Source organism: Selaginella moellendorffii, unplaced genomic scaffold (genome assembly GCF_000143415.4).
Source record: "Selaginella moellendorffii unplaced genomic scaffold, v1.0 SELMOscaffold_0, whole genome shotgun sequence".
NCBI classification, from domain to species: domain Eukaryota; kingdom Viridiplantae; phylum Streptophyta; class Lycopodiopsida; order Selaginellales; family Selaginellaceae; genus Selaginella; species Selaginella moellendorffii.
The window spans coordinates 2650705-2669966 of NW_003314261.1; the positions used below are offsets into that span (position 1 = coordinate 2650705).

Sequence of the window (19262 nt, forward strand, 5' to 3'; positions counted from 1 at the left end):
ATGGATCGCTTGTTGATCTTGGCTATGATCGCAGGGATCGCTTGCGCTGCACTTAACAGGTGTGATTTTCCACAGGGATTTGTGTTTGGGACTGCTTCTGCTGCTTATCAGGTGATGTCTTGCCTGGATCCATGTAGAAATTTGTTTTGTTTTGCCTTTAGTATGAAGGAGCAGTGGCGGAAGGAGGACGTAGGCCAAGCATTTGGGATACATTCTCACACACACCAGGTTTTATTTTGGTTCCAGCCGAGTTGACAGCCTCCTGTTTTTATTTGTCCAGGAAAAATCATCGATGGCAGTAATGGAGACGTCACAGACGACCAGTATCATCTCTATCAGGTGATAAAAGCTTTGTTTCCACTCTTCATGCGTCTCTTTTTCTTGTTCTAACGAAGAATTTATATCAGGACGACGTACTATTGATGAAAAACATGAGCATGGACGCTTATCGCTTCTCAATTTCCTGGTCTCGAATTCTTCCAGGTTCACCTCTTCTTTTTCCATGCGGTTTATCTTTCTTTTTGGAATCTTCTAGATTTGAAAGCGTCAGCTGTGAATCCCGAGGGCATAGCTTATTACAATCGTCTCATCGATGCACTTCTAAAGCAAGGTAATGTCGCTTCAACACCATCGTTTTCTTAGCGAGCTCACCGTGCAGGAATACAACCGTATGTTACATTGTACCACTGGGATTTGCCTCAAGCTCTCGAGGATTTAGGTGGCTGGCTAAACTCTTCGACTATGTAGGTGTTTCTTCCAGAAGTTCGCTAGAAACTCAGCTCGTCTCTCGTAATTTAGTGACAAGTTCTCGGCCTACGCAGAGGCATGCTTCAATGCTTTTGGTGACCGAGTGAAGCACTGGATCACTTTCAACGAGCCACACAATTTCGTGGTAACTGGTTACGATCTTGGAGTCGAGGCTCCTGGCAGATGCTCCATCCTGGGGTGTTTGCGGGGAAACTCCGCAACAGAACCTTACATTGTCGCGCACAACGTCTTGCTGTCTCACGCAGCAGCAGTTGACGTCTACAGGAAAAAGTTCCAGGTATGTAACGTTCATTTGTCAACAATTCTTTAACACTCTTGAAATTTGGCAGTCCACACAGAAGGGGAAGATCGGCATAACTTTAGATGCCAAATGGTATGAACCTATATCGAACTCCACCGAACACACTTCTGCCGCTCAGAGAGCTCTCGACTTTGAACTAGGCTGGTATGTTTTATTTCAGAAAAACTAGCAGTAACTTCCAGAGCAACAGGTTTTTGGATCCTATTATGTTTGGCGACTATCCAAGCGTGATGCGTGAGAACGTCGGGGATCGTTTACCAAACTTCACGAATGAGGAGCGGTCCAGAGTTCTACATTCTATGGATTTCCTCGGCCTCAACCATTATACCACAAACTTCGCGTTGCCTATACCCTTTAACTTGAGCAGGGTGGATTACTACATGGACGCCAGAGTTATTGGATCAGGCAAGTAGACTGTTGCTAATTTTTCTTCCTATACTTTTGCTTTACAGGGATTTGGAATGGAGTTGTTATCGGCCCGAGCGTAAGTAGAGTTTCCAAATGTTTTCACTGTAACATTTTTCCTTCATGGTTTCAGGGAGCATCATTTTGGCTCTACATTGTTCCGTGGGGAATCCGGAAGATTGTAAACTACATCAAGGAGCGATACAACAATCCAACAATTATAATCACTGAGAATGGTTTGATCTTCTTCCTCAGTAGCTACTGCTGATTTTTCTTTTTTCCTTTCGTTCATGCAGGAGTGGATCAAAACAACTTGCTGTCCTCGAAAGAGACACTCAAAGACGACATAAGAGTAAATTTCCACGCTGATTATCTTTCCAATCTTCTCCTCGCAATCAGGTAAACATTCCAAAAACTTTCGACCAAGAGATGATCTTTTCTCTCTCTCTCTCTACAGAGATGGAGCTGATGTTCGTGGATATTTTGCTTGGTCCTTGCTTGACAATTGGGAATGGACTTCTGGCTTTACTTCCCGTTTTGGCCTCTATTATGTTGATTATAAGAACGAATTAAAGAGATACCCCAAGAATTCCAGCGTTTGGTTCAGTAATTTTCTCAATATTTCGTGCTAGAAATTCACAATATCTAATTCTATTTGAAACGTTCCACTTAGCCTAGAGCAAAAGAGATGTTGTGTTTGTGCGAGAATCCCATTACAATGCTGGTACTGTAAGTTTCTATTCTTGTATTCTTCTATAGTCAATCTCATCCGTAGGGCTAGCTCCACGATCTCTTCCAGTGCTACCATCCAGTGCTAGGATGAGAGTTGGAGAAAATCTCCATTTGATGCTTTTCAAAATTGGAATTCCCGCAATTTTTCTCTTTTAGGGTTCCTGTGCTTGAGGTTAGGTTCCGTATGCAATTGGGGGCTGCGATCTTGGAGCGCTGCCGTGATCTCCTGCGCATCGCCTGGATCGTCTGGCGCCCACATTGCAAGATGATGAGATGATGCAGCGGGTAAGTACTGCGCTCTTCCTCCTTGATTCTGCGCCGTGCTGAGGACGAAACCGCTGCCAGAGAAAGAAGAAGAGACTGCGAGTGATTCATGTCCACACCACTGAGAGCTCGCGTGCCAATGCTCTGGATTCCAAAGAGTAAGTTTTACCTCCGTGGCTTCTTTTCGTGGTTAAGGGGCATCGCTTCTTTGGCAGGTTTTGCTCAAACCGGATTGTTACGTCGAAGTACACGCTCACTTCGTTTCTCCCACGCGTTTTATACCGGCAGTTTAGCAGGGCATCGAATTTGTATTTTCTTCTCATTGCGGTGCTCGAGCTGATTCCTGGCCTCTCCGCGAGCAGCTGGATCACTACGATTGTTCCATTTCTGTTTTTACTCTGCCTTCATGCTACCAACGAAGGGATTGAAGACGTGAAGCAGCACCATTCTGATAATCAGGTAGAAAGAAATGCTTCTCTTTCTTTTCTTATTTCTTAGTTCCTTTGATTGACTGACTCAGATCAATTCGAGGACGTCGGAAGTTCTTGTAGGGGACGTGTTTGTACCGGCCGAATGGAGCGATATCATTGTGGGAGATGTCATTCGCGTAAGAAACAATTGCGAGTTCCCGGCTGACATCGTTCTTCTGTTCTCGTCGGATCTTCAAGGTATCGCTTGTTTTATCTATTCAAGCACGAAACTAAGTATTTATGTTTTTTCCCTCTCGTCTTCAAACCGAAGGTATTGCTCATGAAGAAACAGCAAGCCTCGATGGGGAAACGTTTCTCAAGTTGAAGAACGCGTTCTACAGGTCTAGATCTTCGAATCCCGAAGACGATGATATGTCGCTTCTTGCGTTAACGGCTTTGAAGATTAAGTGTGAGCTCCCCAATAATCGGCTGTATGAGTTTGATGGCGCTATCTCCCTCCAGGTGTGAGCCTATTGTTTACTAGTTTTCAGACACTGGCATCCTTTTTCATATATCAGGGTCAGGGACTAATGGCTCTCGACGACAGTCAATTGTTGCTGCGAGGTGCGACACTGCGCAACACGCATTGGATTATTGGTGCAGTAGTGTATACGGGTGAAGATACAAAGTGCATGCTGAACACGATTCCATCTCGAACGAAGGTTCAGTCCTCTTTGTTTTCTTCCTTTTATTTCTCACCAGCTGACGTTGCAGATTTCTCAACTGGAATATAACTTAAACTTCCTAGTGATGATTATGTTTGTTATTCAAGTGGCGATTTGCATTGGTCTAGCTGTCGGTGAGGCTATGTGGCTCAAAAAGCAGTCGAATCCATACTATCTTAAAGAACGTAGTCAATCCAACCTCGGTAGAGTTATTGGACAAATATTTCGGTGAGTGCTTTTCTTTCACTCCGTGACTTAATCTTTGATGTGAACATCTTGTAGGTTCGTTTTGCAGATTCATTGCGCTGCTAAATCAGCTCATTCCAATTTCTTTGTATATTACACTCGAGCTGGTTAAAGTCGTTCAATGCTACTTTATCCAGAAGGACATACACATGTATCATGAGCAATCGGACAATCCAGCCCAAACACGAACTATGAACCTTGTTGAAGAGCTTGGTCAGGTACAGAATTGCTACCATATTTCAGATTGCATTGCACTTCACTGACTGGTGCAGGTAGATTACGTTCTGTCTGATAAAACTGGCACATTAACTCAGAACGTCATGGCTTTCGTGCGGTGTTCTATTGGTGGTGTTATATATGGAGATTCAATTGATGAGGACGAGCCTGTTACAGATCCACGTCAAGCAATACATACTGTTGCTCGAGATTATAATCTTCAAGAAGCTCTTCACCAGGAGAATCATCATGGCCTGCAATGCAGACTGTTTTTTCTACATCTTGCTATTTGCCATCAAGCTGTCCCTGAAGGTGATTCTGGCTCCGGCGGTATCATATACCAGGCTGCATCACCAGACGAAGAAGCTCTTGTGAATGTGTGGTTCCGCAAAAGAATATATTTCAGGCCTTCTAATAGTTGTAAGATGCAGGGAGCAGCTGTATGCGGATATCGCCTTTTGGATCGAACGCCAAATGAAATTGTTGTCAGTTGTGAGGTAAATTCTGTAAGCTCATTTGCATCTTCGTGTATAAGATCTTCCATGTGTGCAGGATACCGGTTTTGAAAAGCAAACCGTTTTGGCAGTCTTAGAGTTTACGAGTGACAGGAAACGAATGAGCATAATCTGCAAAGACTCCAGTGGGAGGTAAAAGAATTAATATTATTTTTCTGTTTCGTCAACTGACATGGTCTTGTTGTCTCAGGATTAAACTGTTTTGCAAAGGTGCCGACACAGTCGTAATGAAAAGACTGTCAAAGAACCAGGATGCCTCTATTGAAACCACGGTAGAGCATTTGGAGAAATTCGCGTGTTCTGGTTATCGAACCCTTTGTATTGCACAGCGCGAGGTACATCTGTGCACATTTGGACTACTCATGTGATAGTGTTTCCACCGCAGCTGGACCATTCAGAGTACGACCACTGGGCAGCACGTTTTCTCGCAGCCAGTGTAGCCCTGGACGAACGAGAAGAAAAACTTGCGTTACTTGCAGACTCTATTGAGCGCGAATTGGTACATTCTTTGGACATGGATTTGTCGTGATAGTTTTATTATTATGGCAGACAGGTCCTTTTGGGTGTTACCGCTGTGGAAGATAAGCTTCAGGACGGAGTCTCTGAAACTGTGACACTTCTTGCTCATTCTGGGATTAAGATATGGGTAAGTGATTTCCTGTAAGAAGTAACAGATGGCGAAGAACGATTCATGCAGGTGCTTACTGGCGACAAGCTCGAAACGGCAGTTTCCATCGGTCTCACGTCCAACTTGCTGGTGGAATCCATACACATGTTTCTCTTATCTGAGAAATGCTGCAAATCCATTCCGCAAATGCTGACTAATATGTTGGAAGAAGCTCAAAAAAACGCGCAGGCAGTGGGTGAGTACGTTGGAGAGCCTTGCTACATAGCCTCATTGTTTTCTCTCTGCTTCAGATAGTACATATATGGCAGTAGTGATTGAAGGCGATTCGTTGGCTGTAGCTCTGGAAGAAGATAACAAGCTGGTCTTTCTGGAGTTGTGCCAATTATGCCGGACAGTCATTTGCTGTCGTGTTAGCCCAATCCAGAAAGCGAAGGTATGTAGTTTTTCAAGCTTTCTGTTGTTCTAAATCATTTTTCTTTCTCTTTTTCGTTTTTTTCCCGAAGGTTGTAAAAATCTTACGGGAGCACGGGGCTGTAACATTGGCTATTGGAGATGGCGCGAACGACATGGCCATGCTTCAAGAGGCTGATATAGGCGTAGGCATTTGTGGCCGGCAAGTTATGACCGCTGTTTATGCAAGTAACTACGCTATTGCCCAGTTTCGCTACCTTGCAAGGCTGCTGCTCGTTCATGGTCGCTGGTAAGCTCATGCTGTCATTTTCGTTAGAAAAACACGTTTTCACAGGTCTTACAAACGTAACCGCGACTCGATCATGTATGCTTTCTACAAGAATATTGTATACGTTGCTGGCAACTGCTATATAGCATTCTACTCCGGCTATTCGGGCCAGCCTCTTTACAACATATTCCTCATATCGACGTACAACTTGTTTTGGACGTCTCTACCGACAATTGCATACGCTATCCTCAACAAGGATATTTGCGAGACAACGATACTGAACAATCCTCAACTTTATCACGAAACTCAAAAGGATCGGACGTGGAAGTTTTTCAGAAGTTTCTGCCTCTGGTTTATTGCGGCGCTTTGGCACTCGTTGATAGTTTTCTTCTACCCGAGCTCAGGGATTCCTCTCGGGTCAGTGCACCGATTATTTATTTTTTTATTTGTTTGTTACTTTAGCTCACAATGTCGGTTTTCTAGCAGGAAAGGCAGGCGAGGGGGGCTTGCAAACATTGGGACAACCTCTTACTCAATGGCGGTGTTTATTGTCAACATAAAGCTAGCGACGCGCATGAACTTCTTCCCATGGGTCTCACACGCAGTTCTCTGGGGTGTTTCAATCGGTTTATGGCTCCTGTTTGCGTTCGTGCTCTCCTTCTTCTGGCGGAGATGGCAAGCCTTTGCCGAGTTGAGTGGCATTGGTTCAGAGCTGGTTGGCAGCGTAAAGTTTTGGTTCGTTCTTCTTCTTGGCTGTGGAACAGCGCTGCTACCGGATATGATCATGTCCGTCTTTCGGAGGCATTTCTTCCCACGGGATCACGAGATTATACAAGAGATGGAGCATGGCTGGCGGAGCGGTGTCCTGAAGAAGGCGTCTAGGAGAGTTGTGGAGCAAGTTACACGGAGCTTGACTGTCCGAGCTGTGTCACTCCCGCAAGCAATAATGCAGCAAGTGGAGCAGGCAAGGCAGCTATCTCACAACAGGACAGTCAAGTTGGAGAGCTCTATGGAATCCGAACCACCACCCCGAAGAATAACGTGGAGAGATGTTTTATCTGAGAAAGAGATTGAAGACATTGATATTCCAGAAACACTCAACAGGTATGGAAAGCGTAGGAGCAGCGGGTTCCAAGTTGTCCGAAAGTTCTCTGACGATGAAGGGGAAGATCAAGATTAATAGACAAATTATTTGCATATAATATTTTTCACGTCCTGAAAGTCAGGATCTGAAAGAGAAACTTCAGCGAGTAAAGCGGTGACGAATTCTTCTGTTGCATGCTCGTAGTCTTCTTTCCTCTTCAGCACAATATGCCCGCCAATTTCCCAGGCCGCTGGATTGACTTGAGTGTCCAAAACCTTCTGGGAGACTTGGTGTAACGCTTGCTTTCGTGCAAAACACTGACGTATATGTTAAAAAAGACTAACTTTTAAACTTCATACCTGTGGAAATAAGAAGACCCGTGTTCCACAGTCACATATCAATAGATTGAAGGGTATATTTCGGAGCTCCAATTCCTGACACGTACTTGCAACTGATATTGCAATCTCGTTTAGATCCATACTTTCATAAACAACTCCTTTAACAGGATAATCAACCAATTCAGATATCCTCAAGGAAGATTTAAGACTCCCTTTGTTAATTCGTGTAATAGATGCACACTCCACAGGAAATGGGTATGCAAGATAGTAAGCCTGTAAATCAATCTTGTAAATTTAACCTTTTGAAAATTATTATACCTGAAAGTGAAGGTGATTTATAGTTGCAAAAGCACCAAGACTATTATATCCAACTCGAAAGTATGGACAATCCACCTCCGCAGTAAAATAAAGAGCCAATAAAAGATCATTTGCACAGAGTCGTTGAGGAACAAAATCGAAAAGACGAGGTACAAGTAAAACATGTCCATACTCAATAGGACTTACCTGGAAATTTATAATATATGATTAGTAATGTTTTATAACAATCCATTAAAACTTACGTTTATAAGCACGAAATCAGGTGATGATAGGATAGGAGTAATATCATAATACCCAGCTTCCTCACCTTCTCCAAATTGAAATAGTACCTCGTTGCGATTAACTTTAGAAAAGTTGAATTTTTTGGGATCAAATTCTTGAAGAACTTGATCCACTCGAAATTCTGTTAGTCGCTTTTTCAAATGACGACCCTCGTTGAGCTGTGCAATAAATCCATAATTTCCAGAGAGGACCTAGGAAAATAGCAGATAAATAAAATACTTATACTCTTCACAACAATATACTCACCCGAGACTCACAAGCTGTAACATCGTATCGAAATAATCCCTGAGATGCACGCTCCTCCCACTATCAAATCCAATTTTAGATCTTCCTAGTTTATGAAAGATATATTCACATACCTTGGACAATAATAATGTGCCTAGAAATGATCTTTCAATTGTCGGTGGTGACGATGGAACTTCTTCATCCCCAAGCAGCTGCAGCTCAGTTGTCTTCATCTTCTTCGTATACTTAAACAAAGGAAGATCAAATCCTAATAACATAGAATAAAACATTAAAAATTGAAATAAAAGGGAAAAAAAATATTAAAAAAACAAACCTGTGAGAAAGCAGCTTTGAAGGCAGTCACGGCTGACAGAACCACAATCTTGGTTCACAGATACAACTGTAGGAACTCGCTTAATAGCCAGCATCTTTAGCCAATAAGATTGAAACCCCCACTATGGTGCTCCGAGAAGAAGGCCACCACCAGCAAGAAAGGTAAGATCTGAAGGGTGTCCTCCTTCCGAGGGGCTAGCCCCTCGACCACCGTGGCAAGAGAGGGAACTCAGCAGAGTCTTACAACTGGAAACACTGTGTCCATAACAAATGATGGGGTGTCGACTCAAAAGCTCAATTGAAGCCGTGGTTGTCAAAATTTTGGCACGGACTAGCCTTCTTCCAGGCTAGTCAGTGCATAAGAATAAACCCTGCAAGAAAAAAAAAAAAAAAAAACAGGAAATGTGATGGAAATCAAATTGGGAGCAAACATACCTGCAAGGAAAAAGAAAGGAAATGTGCTGAATTGGGGAGCAACCATACCTGAATCAAAAGCGTTGGAAGAAGAAAAGCAAAACCTAATCTTTTCCTATCCAACTAGCTTTATTAAAAAGAAGAAATAAGTGACTGTTTTGCATGCAAAGCTTTGATTTATCCTCTGTTTTTCCATCATGTTGGCTCTAGTGCGGTGATCTTGAAAGACAAGTGAGAAAACTCAATGATCAACGTCAAAAAGCTTCACAATAATACATGAACTTGAATAGCTTCACTCACCGCGCTTGCCAAAAACGCAGTTGAGAATGAGTCACTCCTCCGCTTCTCAGTGCTCGCTCCTGCTTGAATGCCGCCTCTTGTTGCTGTAAGACTCCTCGTCCCACCCCCGCTCTCTCTCTCTTTCCCTCTCCCTGTCCCTGTCCCTGTCCCTGTAATCGCGATCTTTCGAGTCCCTGCTGCTCCTGTCCCTGGAATCGTCCTCCTTCCGCCGCCGGCTATCTTGATCTCTCGAGCTCGGCTTGCCACTTTCTCCGCCGCCACCGCCACCACCACCGTCGTCGTCCCCTGTCTCCTCCTCAAACCTCTCGCCGCCTTCTTCGCCACCGTTCCAACCGGACCCCTGCATTCCAACGCCCCAGCCTCGAGAGTGGTCGCCACCCCCGCTACTCCCCATCCCCCGGCCAAAAAACGCTGGATTAACGTGAGGAGGAACGCCAGGAAATGGCATTGGATAGCCCCCACGCATGAAGCCACCCATGCCGTACATGCCCGGCCGCATCGGGGGCCCGAAGGAGGGATCATACGGGCCTCCCATCATGGGGAGTTGTCCGAACTGGTCGCTGCCTCCGCCTCGGCCGAACTGGTCACCCCCTCCCCCTCCTCGTCCTCGTCCTCTCCCACGGCCTGGTGCATAGCAAGGGAGCTTGGAATTAAGAAAAAAGAAAATTCGCAGCTAGCTACAGAAAAGCGACACTGCTAACTCGACTCAAGACTTCACGAGAGAGAGAGAGAGAGAGAGAGAGAGCGCACGAACTTAAAGGAAGACACTGCTCACTTACAGCAGAAGAGAGAAGGGAAAGAGAAAAGACTAACAGGTTTGCATCTTATACGTAAGAAAAATGGAGAGAACCACAAGAGAAACGATCAGAAATATCTAGAGGTAAGAGAGGGACTGAAGGCAAGAACTTAGAAGTTAAAAGACACTGCTTCTGTGGAACCGAGCCAAGGATGCGAACAAAATGAAAGGACTTCTAGCTGAGTACCAGGAAACCGCGATAGACGAACGAAAACAAAAACCGAAACTAAAGACTTACCCGATGAGGACTTCTTTCCCATTTGATTCGGCTGGCTGGGAGCGTTGTAGCCACCACCACCACCAGGCTGCGAAGGATTAGAGAGCGGGCCTCCGCCACCGCCGCCACCACCACCACCACCAGCGCCGCCACCACCTTGCCCCATCTTCATATTCATTTGCTTGAGCATCTGGGGAGTAGCGTAGGCGACGACGCAAGGTCGCCCATTGAAAACGCGGCCATGCAAGTTCTCCTTGCACAGCTGCGCCGGGAGAGGCTCGAAGAAATCCACCTGGCAGAGCCCCTTGGATTTGCCGCTGGCCCTCTCCTCGAAGAACTTGATCCCTTTGATCTTGCCAAACTCCGCGAGCGCGCCCTCCAGCTCCGCGTCGGTGGTCCACCACTGGAGCTCGGATATGACGATGGAAGTCCTCCCCCCATCCTGAGACGCGGCCGACGATGATCGAGGGGGCGGCACTGGCGCTGCCGATGCTTGCGCGACAAAATTCGGCCTCGCGGCGGGCTCGTCCAGCTGCTGCTCTTGCTGTGGCGCCGCCGCCGCCGCCGCCTTGAAACTCACTGGCGATGGCGAAGGTATCCTCGCTTCTTGCGGCGGCGGCTGCTTGATCTGCGCTGGAGCCGCCACCGCATTCTGGGGCTCCGGCTGCTTGATCGGATCGTCGTCGTAGAAATCATACCCTCCTTGCGGCTGGGCGCCCGGCTGTGGCTGCTGCTGGGGCGGATGATCCTCCTGCTGGGGCTCACCTTTGGGCGGAGGCTGCTGCTCCTCGGGCGCCGGGAAAAACCCTACATTCACGTCGTCGTAGAGATCCTCGAAATCCTCGTCCACCGCCATCTCCACGCCCGCGCCATTCTCGATCTCCACATCGTAGTCAGCCTCCTCCATGGGTGACCTAGAAAAAGCCACACACTACGAGCATATTCTCGAATAGGGTTTAGCCCCTCCTCTTCCCGCGCTATCCGATTTAAAAGTTCTATAAGCCATGCTATCTTTCTCGGCGAGCGCTCTTCTCGCCGAAACGGAGATGGTTCCACCACTGACGACGATCATCATCGACCTGTGGATTCATGGCGGCGTTGCTACTCAGCTCGATACCGTTCTCCCGCTGTAACTTCATCAATGCGGCACTGCTGGAGCTGGATTCTCCGACTTCCGAGCGTGATGTCCATGCCACACGGAGTGTTGCAAACATACTTCGGTCTGTTTGCGGCACTGGAACTACATTTTGTAGGCTCTTTTCCGGGAGTCTCTGTTCTACGGCAACCGCGAGCTTTTCCTGGTAACCCGAATCGGTTAACAGAGTTGGTAGTGCCAAAAGTACATTGCTTACATGTATGGGAGGGAGGAATCAAGCTGCCGCTGCAAATGATCACGACAATGTCCCTGCCCAAGCGCAAACTTGGTTAAGAACCATCGCAAGAGTTCTCACCTGGTACAAGAATGTAAAGCTGGCTGCATGACATAACGAAGAAAATGGAACATCACCACGAAGGTTCCATACTGAAAGAAGGGCCAGAAAACACATTCTTGTGAGTGATCAAGAAGAAAAAAACGATGAACAAATATTTGTCACCACGTTGAGGAACTCACGGGATTCTTAGTACCAAAATCTCCGCGTTGGAACGCATGACTTTAACCAGCCAGCCAGCCAGCGGCCCTCCACGATGGAGTTTTCATTTGAAGACACAGCTGACCCGGATTTATAAACGCCACCAGCCCCTCTCGGTGCTCAGGCAGTAGCCAAGAAATGAAGATAGTTCCATCGATAATGATCCTATTGCTTGCTATGCTGCTTTCCTTCGAGGTTGGCATTGTTGCTCAGACCAATTGCATGCTAGGCGTCGCGTGTCCCCAAGGCAGCTGCTGTAACTTTGTTGGACAGTGTGGCACCGGAGTTGGATTCTGCGACTCCGGCTGGTGCGTGCTCCAGTGCCCGATTCCGGAGTGCGGTGTTCAGGCCAGGGGGGCCGACTGTGGCTCTGGACAGTGTTGCAACTTACTTGGCTTTTGTGGTACTGGAGACACTTTCTGTGGCGAAGGCAACTGCCAGAGCAATTGTCCGTCGTCGCCATCTCCTCCAAGCCGCAGGAATCCGCCACCACCTCTAGAAGATGATGGATCCCTCCCGTCTGATAGAGATACGCCTAGCGGCTCTTCCCCGGACACGGATACAGGAGTTCCCAGTCCACCGCGCCAGCGTGTTTCTCCCAGATCGCCTCGACCTCGGACTGGTAAGAAAAAGAGTCAGGCCTGGATAGCTGGAGTAGTGGTGCCAATTGCATTGCTTACATGTTTCGGAGGACTTTGTTGGCACAAGAAGAAAAAGAAAGGCCGAGCTGTCACCGCAACTGCTGCCAATGGTAAAGCCAAAGCCAATGCCGCCGCTGCCACTGTTCAAACACAAACATGGTTAGAAATTATGACAGGATGGGGTGGACAGATTCTCACTTTGTTCTCAGAAAGTCCAAATGAAAATGCTGCTGCTCCAGAAGATAAAGGTAAAGATGCAGCAGCTGAGAAAAACTCCTCAAATATTACAGTGCATGAGAGCAAAGAAGAAGCTGAGCGTAATAGTGAAGTTCCTGTATTGCAGGAAGAGCCTGCACACCAGGAAGAACACTGCAATGTGTGAAAGACAGAGGACAATGTGAAAAGGTTGTAGCATTTTGAAAGAGCTATCGATAAGCACAAGTCTGATTCAAGAAGTTCGTAAACCAGGCTGCCGATGCTTTCGGACATCGCTTCAAATTGTCTCTGTAGTCCACATAATAGAGACCGAAGCGAGAAGTGAATCCCGCACTCCATTCCCAGTTGTCCAACATTGACCACACAAAGTATCCCCGGACGTCAGCTCCGTCCCTGAGATCATAAGCGTGATCCAGCTGCTAAAAAGTGTAAATCTTGTACCTGATCGCGGCGGAAAGATTTGACAGATAGTTGCTATGAAAGTCAATTCTGTGGCTGTCGTGCAAAGCGCTGCTTCGTGATAAGAAACTGGACTGGTCCATTCCTGACAGCTTTTGACGATATAGATCATGCAAAAGAATATGGAGGCACGCACCATTTTCTGTTATGATAATTGGCAGCTGATTGTAACGGTGAGTTACGTAGCTGACTAGCTTTCGAAAACCCCATGGCACGTCGTATAGCCAAACGGATGCCGCCTATCAAGGCAGCGTTAGTGGCTATAATTCACAGGAAGATTAAACTCACTCTTCGTCCAATTGAAACTCCACCACGAGATGCTGCAAAGAGAAAACTATGACAAAAAGAGCCGACCTTTGATTCCGGGGTACCTGTTCTGAATACTCTGGAATCCTGAAAATAGTCTGTCCAGTTCTTTATAAGCGGAGGAGGTAGCGCAGATGCAAAATTGGTAGTGTAGTGATTAAGTCCAAGGAAGTCAATCGATAGCAGCAAAGAAGAACGTTGCTCCTCTGTGAACATCGGCAGGCGATGTCCGACGTAATCACGCATAACTGCTGGATACTCACCATAAACGATTGGATCTAAAAACCTGGAATGAAAGAATGCTTTAGATGAACTTTAGAATTCACAAGACCTTACCACCCGAGCTCAAAATCCAGAGCTCTCTGTGCAGCTGCTATATTATTTGTGGAGTTTGAAAGCGGCTCATACCAGAACGAATTCAAGGTAATTCCAATTGTTCCACCTTGCCGGGCCTGTATAATAAGCTTTCAAGAAAATGATTTTTATGTTGCATACACACCTGATACTTCGTTCTGTAGATGCGCACTGCGGCCGCATGTGAGAGTAGCACATTATGAGCAACAGCGTAAGGCTCAGTGGCGGAGTTTCCTTTCGAACATAAAAGTATTGAGCATCTTCCTGGCGCATGAATGCCTAAGTCGTATCCTGACGTTGCAAACGACTGGGGTTCATTGAAAGTAATCCAGTACTTGATCCGATCGCCAAATGCGTTGAAGCAAGCGTCAGCGTAGGCGGCAAATCTGTTTCTGCATGTTCAAACATTGAGAGCTTGAAACTTGTCTTCGATAAGTAAAATTACTTACACAATCTCAGAACTAAGCCATCCCCCAATTGAGTCTTCAAGCGCTTGTGGAAGATCCCAATGGTAAAGGGTAACGTAAGGTTCAATATCTGCATCACTCAAGTAAGCACAAAAGACAAAAACCAATGCTTAGTCTCTGACTGTTCGCTAAGAGAGCGTTGATAAAGCCATTGTAGTGATTCACACCCTCAGCATTTACTTGCGTTGTGTTTCCATCTGCATTGCAGTAAAGGTTCAAATAACGCTTGAATGCAGCGCCATATTTACCAGGGAAAATACGAGACCACGAAATCGAAAATCGATATGCATCTATGCCAAGTTCTTTCATCAGTAATATGTCCTCCTGGGAGAAAAACTCGCAAGGCTCTAAATTATCTTTCAAGATACGAGCATACCTGATACCGGTTGTATTGATCTTCAGCAACATCGCCATTGCTGCCATCCAAAATCTTGCCTAAAATTTCCAAAAAGAATCATTCAAACTAGAAAGTATAAGCATAACGTACCGAAAGTATGAGAGAATTTGTCCCAAATGCTTGGCTTCCGTCCACCTTGCTTCGCACCCCCTTCATACTAACCACAGAGAAAGAAGTATAAACAGAAAACAGATAAAGAGAAAAGAGCAACATACTTGATACGCAGAGGACGCTGTGCCAAACACAAACTGTTTCGGAAAATCGCACCTGCTGATTCCGGTCGCTCCGCAGCCTGCTAAAAAGGCGATAAGAGATATGAAGAGCACAGAACTTTTGTTATCCATCGGGATGAACAGAACCAAGCCACAACTATGCCTAACATTTCTGGAGCAAAAGCATGGGTACCACCAAGCACAAGCAATGCATGATAAGCCACAACGATGAACAAGGAATGACAGCTTAAGAAAGGACAGATCCTTGAGTGATGGATCGGTGCAAGCAAAGAGCAACAAAAGCTGGAAGGAGCCAGTATGAACATGGTTTCCACTATGCTGTCCTAGTAACAGAGAAATTCGATTTGGGGAGAGTTATGGCATTATCGATATTGCCGCCTTGATTTTCTCTTGTCGCTTTCTTACTGTCGTTACCACGAAGAGTCATCAGAATTGAAAGAAAATTCCGATTTTACCGATCAATTCAACCAGATGCGCTCACATGTTGCAAACGAAGAAGCTGATATCAAAAGCATAGTACACTGTACCGGGTCTGCAGCTTTACTTTTCCTTTCGTCAACCTGTCATGAACCGGTGACACAGAACGGCATCTGCTATGGGCCGTTGCCGATAATCTGGATTGAGCATCGCCTGCAGTTTCAGTCTCTTAGTAGAGTGACATTATCCATTTCCGCTACCTCACTCACCTGGAGAAGTTCCCATCCTGCTTTATTATCGAGATCCAGGAATTTGACAGCCTCTTCCCACCTATCATCCATCATACAATATCTGTAATAGAAACGGTAGATTAGAAAGCTAGAATAAAGTGGAAAAAACAGACTCTCTAGTAGCAGTTAAATCAAGTCGAAATGTGCTTTCCAAAAGCCTCTGCTCAAAAGAAAAAAATATCAGAAGAATGGATGGTGGAGTGTAGCAAAACCTGAAGTGATGGAGCATCAACGCTACCAGGAACACTGAGAGATGCAAAAACAATATATGCCAGAAGCAGGCCACCAGAGAAGCTGCCACAAAAACACAGCAAATAAGCCGAAGTACGAAAACAATATCTTACATATCATCAGCAATTCCAAATGCCTTGCGTTCAAATATTGTTCGAGCACCTGCAGCGGCTGCTCTACGCCAAAGATTATCAGAAAGAGCTCCAAATTTCGGGTCGGCACCACGAAACAGAGTTTCATTACTGCAAATGTCGAAAGAGATACTAAATTAAGACTGAGATGCATAACATGAACTAACCTCACATCCACAGCAAAGGCGAGATCCCGTAAACGAGGTAAAACCATTGAAATATTTCGCTCTTCCATTGTGCTGCAGCAACAAAAACAATGACATCAAGGAAGTATGTACTCTGAACTTACTTGAGAATCACTGATGCAGGGCCAAGAGACTGGTGTAGTTGACCACGGGCATGCATGAAAGACAGACCAGTAAAGGCACCAGCAAGTAGTTTTCGAATAAAAGCATGTCTCCTTTGAAGAACCTCTGCTTTTTCAAAACGATCCCAAAAGTCCCAAACACCTACAGAAATGCCCTTCTGAGTTGCAACGCCCGCAGCCATGGCATAATCAGCCCCGGATTTGATTCCATCATTTCGAAACACAAGCCACTGTCCTGAAACAACTTGGACACTGTAAAAGAATGACGTAATGAAGTCTTGCATGCCTGTTCTCCTGTGCGTGTCTCAAATCCTCCAAGAAGTACTATTATGTTTTCGCATGTCTTTCCCATTGAAGAGTCCTGCAAGAGAAAGCTGCGTCAAGGATAACAGGAAAAAAAAGAAGAAAATTCAATATCAACCTGAAGAATGGCGTGTGAACTCAACTCATTTGCCGCCATCATATCAGCTTCATGACCACCGGCATTTCGAACCGGATAAGCCTGAGATGGTGATGTAAAGCTACTCTTTTCTTCACGAATTCAGTAAAACTTACTTTCAGTAAAATGCGTGTGCCAGTGTTCGGACCACGCCTTACTCTTCCGGAGTAGAGCCTTGAAATAAGAAGTGTACATTACTTCCAATATTCGTCGAAAGCTCACCTTGTTTCCACGTTACCAGCATCAACCTCCTGACCACCAAATCTCTTTGCATTTAAACTGGTTGTCATGCTCTCTATTCCTCCATCAAGCTTGGGCGGGTCGTAGCTGAAAAACAAAATCACACACACACACACACACACAAACAATAAAAAAAATGACCACGTCGAACATATGATACAAAGAACAAGAACTCAAGGAACCTGGAGATGCTCATGTAGCCATATGTCCCCAGTAAACTTTCCAGCACAATATCATCGGAAGAAAACACGTCCATGGTCGCAAAAACGCAATGACACCTGTGAATCTTACGCCTGCCCGAGTAAAACTTACACGCGGGTAAACCCGCTCGTTCAGATCCACAGAAGGCGGAGGCAGGCGATACCATACTGAACAAAGATTTCACACTAATTCCCATGGAACGAAACGCGAGAGCAGCGCATAGCCTGTTCTTGAGACGCCGATGTGTGCAGGATAAGGCCACGTGTAAAAGTGAACAAAATCATGGTTATATGTAAAAAGAACTCTAAAGAAAACATACTCAGCTCTATCAATGCGATGGTAGTATACGGGTTCGTTTGCAATGCCGGACCCTTTTTCCCAGAGGCATATTGTGCCCCCAGCTGGTCTTGGCACCGTGTCCACCGTATCCTGCAAAACAATGTGGTCAGATAAAATCAGAGCGCTCAGAAACACCATGCTACCATAAAACTTGTAGTGCGTATATCTGGTCACGGACGGATGTAGTGGTGCAGGAAGTCTCTCCTCGAAGCGCCTTTGCGGCTGAAGATCGAATACGTGAAATCGCGAGGGAGGAGGATAGTTCTTGTGCTCCATGTTGTACTCGGCCGGGAAAAGCTGTCTGTATCTATAAGCGTTAACAATATGCTCCATGCGCCTGAAACCAGGAGATAAGTACACGAAACAGTAGAGACCTTCTCGGCATACATTCTTTCGATATCTTGGTCCTTCTTTTTAATACGCATGAACTGCATTTCTTGCTGCACCTGCTCCTTCTGGCTCTTTCTATCCTCCTCGTCCGCTGCATGGGTGTGCCCAGGAACTCGGAGGTTGGGTATAGAAGACTGATATCTAAGCATGCCTTTGAGTGCACGACGACCTGAGGGAAAAGAATCAAAAGATTGAAGAAAAACAGGTTGTTGTTCGCTACTTACTTGGCGAACTGCTCTCGCCGGTACCCGCAGCATTATCATTTTTTGTTCGCATTTTCAGCTCGTCCAGCTTTTTCTGGCAATCCATCAGCTCCCGAGAGAGCTTCTCACACTTTCTCTCGCATTTCGAAGCGGCATCCTCGAGCTGCCGCTTGAGAAACATAGGTTGAGAGAAAGAAACAAAACACCACCCTTCTTACCTTGGCACTTTTGTAAAACCGTCCATAGTCGTTGTAAGTGGTGTCCCATAACTCGGTCGGAATCCCACCTGTCATCTCCCTCCCTTCACCATATGCTAAAACTATCACCGATCAAACGAACTAGGAGTTCCTCCGCCTACATTTTGCAATCATCTATCATCCACTAGCCAGAACCTCTCCAGCATGACGAAATGCACGAGTTCTCCCGGAAATGTCATGCTCGAAGAATGGAATGCCGCCCCTTGCGATCCCTGCGATGCTCTCTCCCCTGCTCAGAAACCCTAGGCCACACAAACCCTAGCACTGCCCGCCCAATCCCCCTCTTTTTTAAAAACCTTGGACGCCCCGGATTGACCCACGCCTTTCGATCCACTGCTCACCTAAAACCCCCGCAAAGAATCGTGTGATGCATCCATCCGCGACATTCCCCCCAATTCCACCGCCTTAAAACCTGGACCTCGATCGATCGAAATCTCCCAGTCTCTCCTCGATCGATCGATTGACCGATCACCGCGAAATTATGGCCGCTCGCAGCAGCATCAATCTCCTCCTGGCCATGGCGATTCTGGCGAGCGGCGGCGGCGGCGCTGTTCTTGGATTTCCCTCCAGGCAGGACGGTGATCCAATCCCGACCTATCGAGGGATCAATTGCAACAAATACCAGCTCTTCACCTGTCTGGCATCCAAGGGCGCCTCCATCCACGGCGATTGCTGCGAAGCGATTCGCAGCGTCCTGAGCCCGCATTGCCTGTGCTCGCCGGAGACCGTGGGACGGACCGTGATCAAGAGCCTCTTGCCGATCGCCACGACCTGCGAGGTTCTTCTCGACATCGGCGAGCCCTGCGGCGGCAACGGTAAGCGATCATCGCATCTGTGCTCCTTGCCAAAATCTTCGATCTATCATCGCGCTGTGTGCTGTTCTTGCAGATCAAAGAACTCCGCCTCAAGATCCCCCA

General features: G+C 46.3%; 7 protein-coding genes across 12 annotated transcripts; 2 read left to right on the forward strand and 5 right to left on the reverse strand.

The window, feature by feature from the left end:
* LOC9662977 (beta-glucosidase 40) lies at positions 1–1699 on the forward strand. The gene is made up of 10 exons (XM_024672447.1): positions 1–111; positions 162–228; positions 281–339; positions 408–483; positions 536–610; positions 659–743; positions 799–1045; positions 1098–1213; positions 1260–1553; positions 1608–1699. Exons 1-9 carry the CDS (start codon positions 1–3, stop codon positions 1480–1482), a joined length of 1059 nt encoding a protein of 352 aa, XP_024528215.1. The 3' UTR covers positions 1483–1553; positions 1608–1699.
* Positions 1700–2333: 634 nt separating this feature from the next.
* On the forward strand, positions 2334–7168 carry LOC9662978 (probable phospholipid-transporting ATPase IA). Its single transcript, XM_024672374.1, has 19 exons — positions 2334–2491; positions 2552–2628; positions 2686–2929; positions 2991–3138; positions 3212–3402; positions 3459–3602; positions 3655–3833; positions 3901–4069; positions 4124–4444; positions 4499–4564; positions 4620–4714; positions 4773–4917; positions 4968–5081; positions 5136–5228; positions 5280–5445; positions 5501–5643; positions 5714–5910; positions 5956–6306; positions 6376–7168. Exons 1-19 carry the CDS (start codon positions 2480–2482, stop codon positions 7067–7069), a joined length of 3549 nt encoding a protein of 1182 aa, XP_024528142.1. The 5' UTR covers positions 2334–2479; the 3' UTR covers positions 7070–7168.
* Positions 7060–9218, reverse strand: LOC9641747 (GDP-L-galactose phosphorylase 1). 2 transcript variants are annotated; one of them, XM_024672438.1, is made up of 8 exons: positions 8905–9218; positions 8471–8840; positions 8271–8404; positions 8158–8217; positions 7872–8102; positions 7630–7815; positions 7333–7584; positions 7060–7275 (listed from the first exon to the last, which is right to left on the reverse strand). In XM_024672438.1, exons 2-8 carry the CDS (start codon positions 8562–8564, stop codon positions 7078–7080), a joined length of 1155 nt encoding a protein of 384 aa, XP_024528206.1. In that variant the 5' UTR covers positions 8565–8840; positions 8905–9218; the 3' UTR covers positions 7060–7077. The 2 variants fall into 2 exon arrangements, with proteins under 2 accessions (XP_024528206.1, XP_002960918.1); XM_002960872.2 differs by having other exon boundaries at positions 7060–7290; positions 8905–9216.
* Positions 8994–11918, reverse strand: LOC112345518 (translation initiation factor IF-2-like). 2 transcript variants are annotated; one of them, XM_024672413.1, is made up of 5 exons: positions 11809–11918; positions 11549–11718; positions 10218–11494; positions 9184–9807; positions 8994–9102 (listed from the first exon to the last, which is right to left on the reverse strand). In XM_024672413.1, the coding sequence occupies exons 3-4, from the start codon at positions 11101–11103 to the stop codon at positions 9230–9232; spliced, it is 1464 nt and encodes a 487-aa protein (XP_024528181.1). In that variant the 5' UTR covers positions 11104–11494; positions 11549–11718; positions 11809–11918; the 3' UTR covers positions 8994–9102; positions 9184–9229. The 2 variants fall into 2 exon arrangements, with proteins under 2 accessions (XP_024528181.1, XP_024528173.1); XM_024672405.1 differs by having other exon boundaries at positions 9034–9807.
* Positions 11919–12863: 945 nt separating this feature from the next.
* Positions 12864–15220, reverse strand: LOC9662979 (beta-glucosidase 40). 2 transcript variants are annotated; one of them, XM_024672397.1, is made up of 13 exons: positions 14883–15220; positions 14758–14824; positions 14647–14705; positions 14519–14594; positions 14393–14467; positions 14253–14340; positions 13949–14195; positions 13786–13901; positions 13515–13735; positions 13432–13463; positions 13280–13382; positions 13126–13228; positions 12864–13077 (listed from the first exon to the last, which is right to left on the reverse strand). In XM_024672397.1, the coding sequence occupies exons 1-13, from the start codon at positions 15009–15011 to the stop codon at positions 12894–12896; spliced, it is 1500 nt and encodes a 499-aa protein (XP_024528165.1). In that variant the 5' UTR covers positions 15012–15220; the 3' UTR covers positions 12864–12893. The 2 variants fall into 2 exon arrangements, with proteins under 2 accessions (XP_024528165.1, XP_024528158.1); XM_024672390.1 differs by having other exon boundaries at positions 14393–14594.
* A 112-nt stretch (positions 15221–15332) lies between these two features.
* LOC112345522 lies at positions 15333–17421 on the reverse strand. Of its 2 annotated transcripts, none has more exons than XM_024672426.1 (12): positions 17138–17421; positions 16938–17042; positions 16832–16889; positions 16698–16778; positions 16563–16637; positions 16259–16506; positions 16137–16208; positions 15952–16080; positions 15820–15901; positions 15721–15767; positions 15587–15668; positions 15333–15530 (listed from the first exon to the last, which is right to left on the reverse strand). In XM_024672426.1, the coding sequence occupies exons 1-12, from the start codon at positions 17350–17352 to the stop codon at positions 15456–15458; spliced, it is 1269 nt and encodes a 422-aa protein (XP_024528194.1). In that variant the 5' UTR covers positions 17353–17421; the 3' UTR covers positions 15333–15455. The 2 variants fall into 2 exon arrangements, with proteins under 2 accessions (XP_024528194.1, XP_024528188.1); XM_024672420.1 differs by having other exon boundaries at positions 15578–15668.
* On the reverse strand, positions 17422–18602 carry LOC112345532. Of its 2 annotated transcripts, none has more exons than XM_024672462.1 (5): positions 18307–18602; positions 18110–18257; positions 17883–18054; positions 17639–17832; positions 17422–17585 (listed from the first exon to the last, which is right to left on the reverse strand). In XM_024672462.1, the coding sequence occupies exons 1-5, from the start codon at positions 18379–18381 to the stop codon at positions 17485–17487; spliced, it is 690 nt and encodes a 229-aa protein (XP_024528230.1). In that variant the 5' UTR covers positions 18382–18602; the 3' UTR covers positions 17422–17484. The 2 variants fall into 2 exon arrangements, with proteins under 2 accessions (XP_024528230.1, XP_024528235.1); XM_024672467.1 differs by having other exon boundaries at positions 18110–18251; positions 18307–18601.
* Between the last annotated feature and the right edge of the window lie 660 nt (positions 18603–19262).

Excerpts from the sequence above, each read along its gene's own strand:
- LOC9662977 (XM_024672447.1), top strand. The coding sequence starts at position 1 with ATGGATCGCTTGTTGATCTTGGCTATGATCGCAGGGATCGCTTGCGCT. Across the intron at positions 484-535 it reads CTGGTCTCGAATTCTTCCAG|ATTTGAAAGCGTCAGCTGTG; the intron begins GTTCACCTCTTC and ends GGAATCTTCTAG. Across the intron at positions 744-798 it reads TGGCTAAACTCTTCGACTAT|TGACAAGTTCTCGGCCTACG; the intron begins GTAGGTGTTTCT and ends CTCGTAATTTAG.
- LOC9662978 (XM_024672374.1), top strand. Across the intron at positions 4,445-4,498 it reads ACGAAGAAGCTCTTGTGAAT|GGAGCAGCTGTATGCGGATA; the intron begins GTGTGGTTCCGC and ends TGTAAGATGCAG. Across the intron at positions 4,565-4,619 it reads AAATTGTTGTCAGTTGTGAG|GATACCGGTTTTGAAAAGCA; the intron begins GTAAATTCTGTA and ends CCATGTGTGCAG.
- LOC9641747 (XM_002960872.2), bottom strand. The coding sequence starts at position 8,564 with ATGCTGGCTATTAAGCGAGTTCCTACAGTTGTATCTGTGAACCAAGAT. Across the intron at positions 8,218-8,270 it reads GCACATTATTATTGTCCAAG|TGGGAGGAGCGTGCATCTCA; the intron begins GTATGTGAATAT and ends TGGATTTGATAG. Across the intron at positions 8,103-8,157 it reads TTACAGCTTGTGAGTCTCGG|GTCCTCTCTGGAAATTATGG; the intron begins GTGAGTATATTG and ends CTATTTTCCTAG.
- LOC112345518 (XM_024672413.1), bottom strand. The coding sequence starts at position 11,103 with ATGGAGGAGGCTGACTACGATGTGGAGATCGAGAATGGCGCGGGCGTG. Across the intron at positions 9,808-10,217 it reads GGGAAAGAAGTCCTCATCGG|GCCGTGGGAGAGGACGAGGA; the intron begins GTAAGTCTTTAG and ends GCTATGCACCAG.
- LOC9662979 (XM_024672390.1), bottom strand. The coding sequence starts at position 15,011 with ATGGATAACAAAAGTTCTGTGCTCTTCATATCTCTTATCGCCTTTTTA. Across the intron at positions 14,706-14,757 it reads CAAATTCTCTCATACTTTCG|GCAAGATTTTGGATGGCAGC; the intron begins GTACGTTATGCT and ends TGGAAATTTTAG. Across the intron at positions 13,736-13,785 it reads CTGGATTTTGAGCTCGGGTG|GTTTTTAGATCCAATCGTTT; the intron begins GTAAGGTCTTGT and ends CTTTCATTCCAG.
- LOC112345522 (XM_024672420.1), bottom strand. The coding sequence starts at position 17,352 with ATGGGAATTAGTGTGAAATCTTTGTTCAGTATGGTATCGCCTGCCTCC. Across the intron at positions 16,081-16,136 it reads GCCTTTGCTGTGGATGTGAG|TAATGAAACTCTGTTTCGTG; the intron begins GTTAGTTCATGT and ends CGACATTTGCAG. Across the intron at positions 15,531-15,577 it reads AACTTCTCCAGGTGAGTGAG|GCGATGCTCAATCCAGATTA; the intron begins GTAGCGGAAATG and ends CTGAAACTGCAG.
- LOC112345532 (XM_024672462.1), bottom strand. The coding sequence starts at position 18,381 with ATGACAGGTGGGATTCCGACCGAGTTATGGGACACCACTTACAACGAC. Across the intron at positions 18,055-18,109 it reads CGGCGAGAGCAGTTCGCCAA|GTCGTCGTGCACTCAAAGGC; the intron begins GTAAGTAGCGAA and ends CTTTTCCCTCAG. Across the intron at positions 17,586-17,638 it reads TACGCACTACAAGTTTTATG|GATACGGTGGACACGGTGCC; the intron begins GTAGCATGGTGT and ends ATTGTTTTGCAG.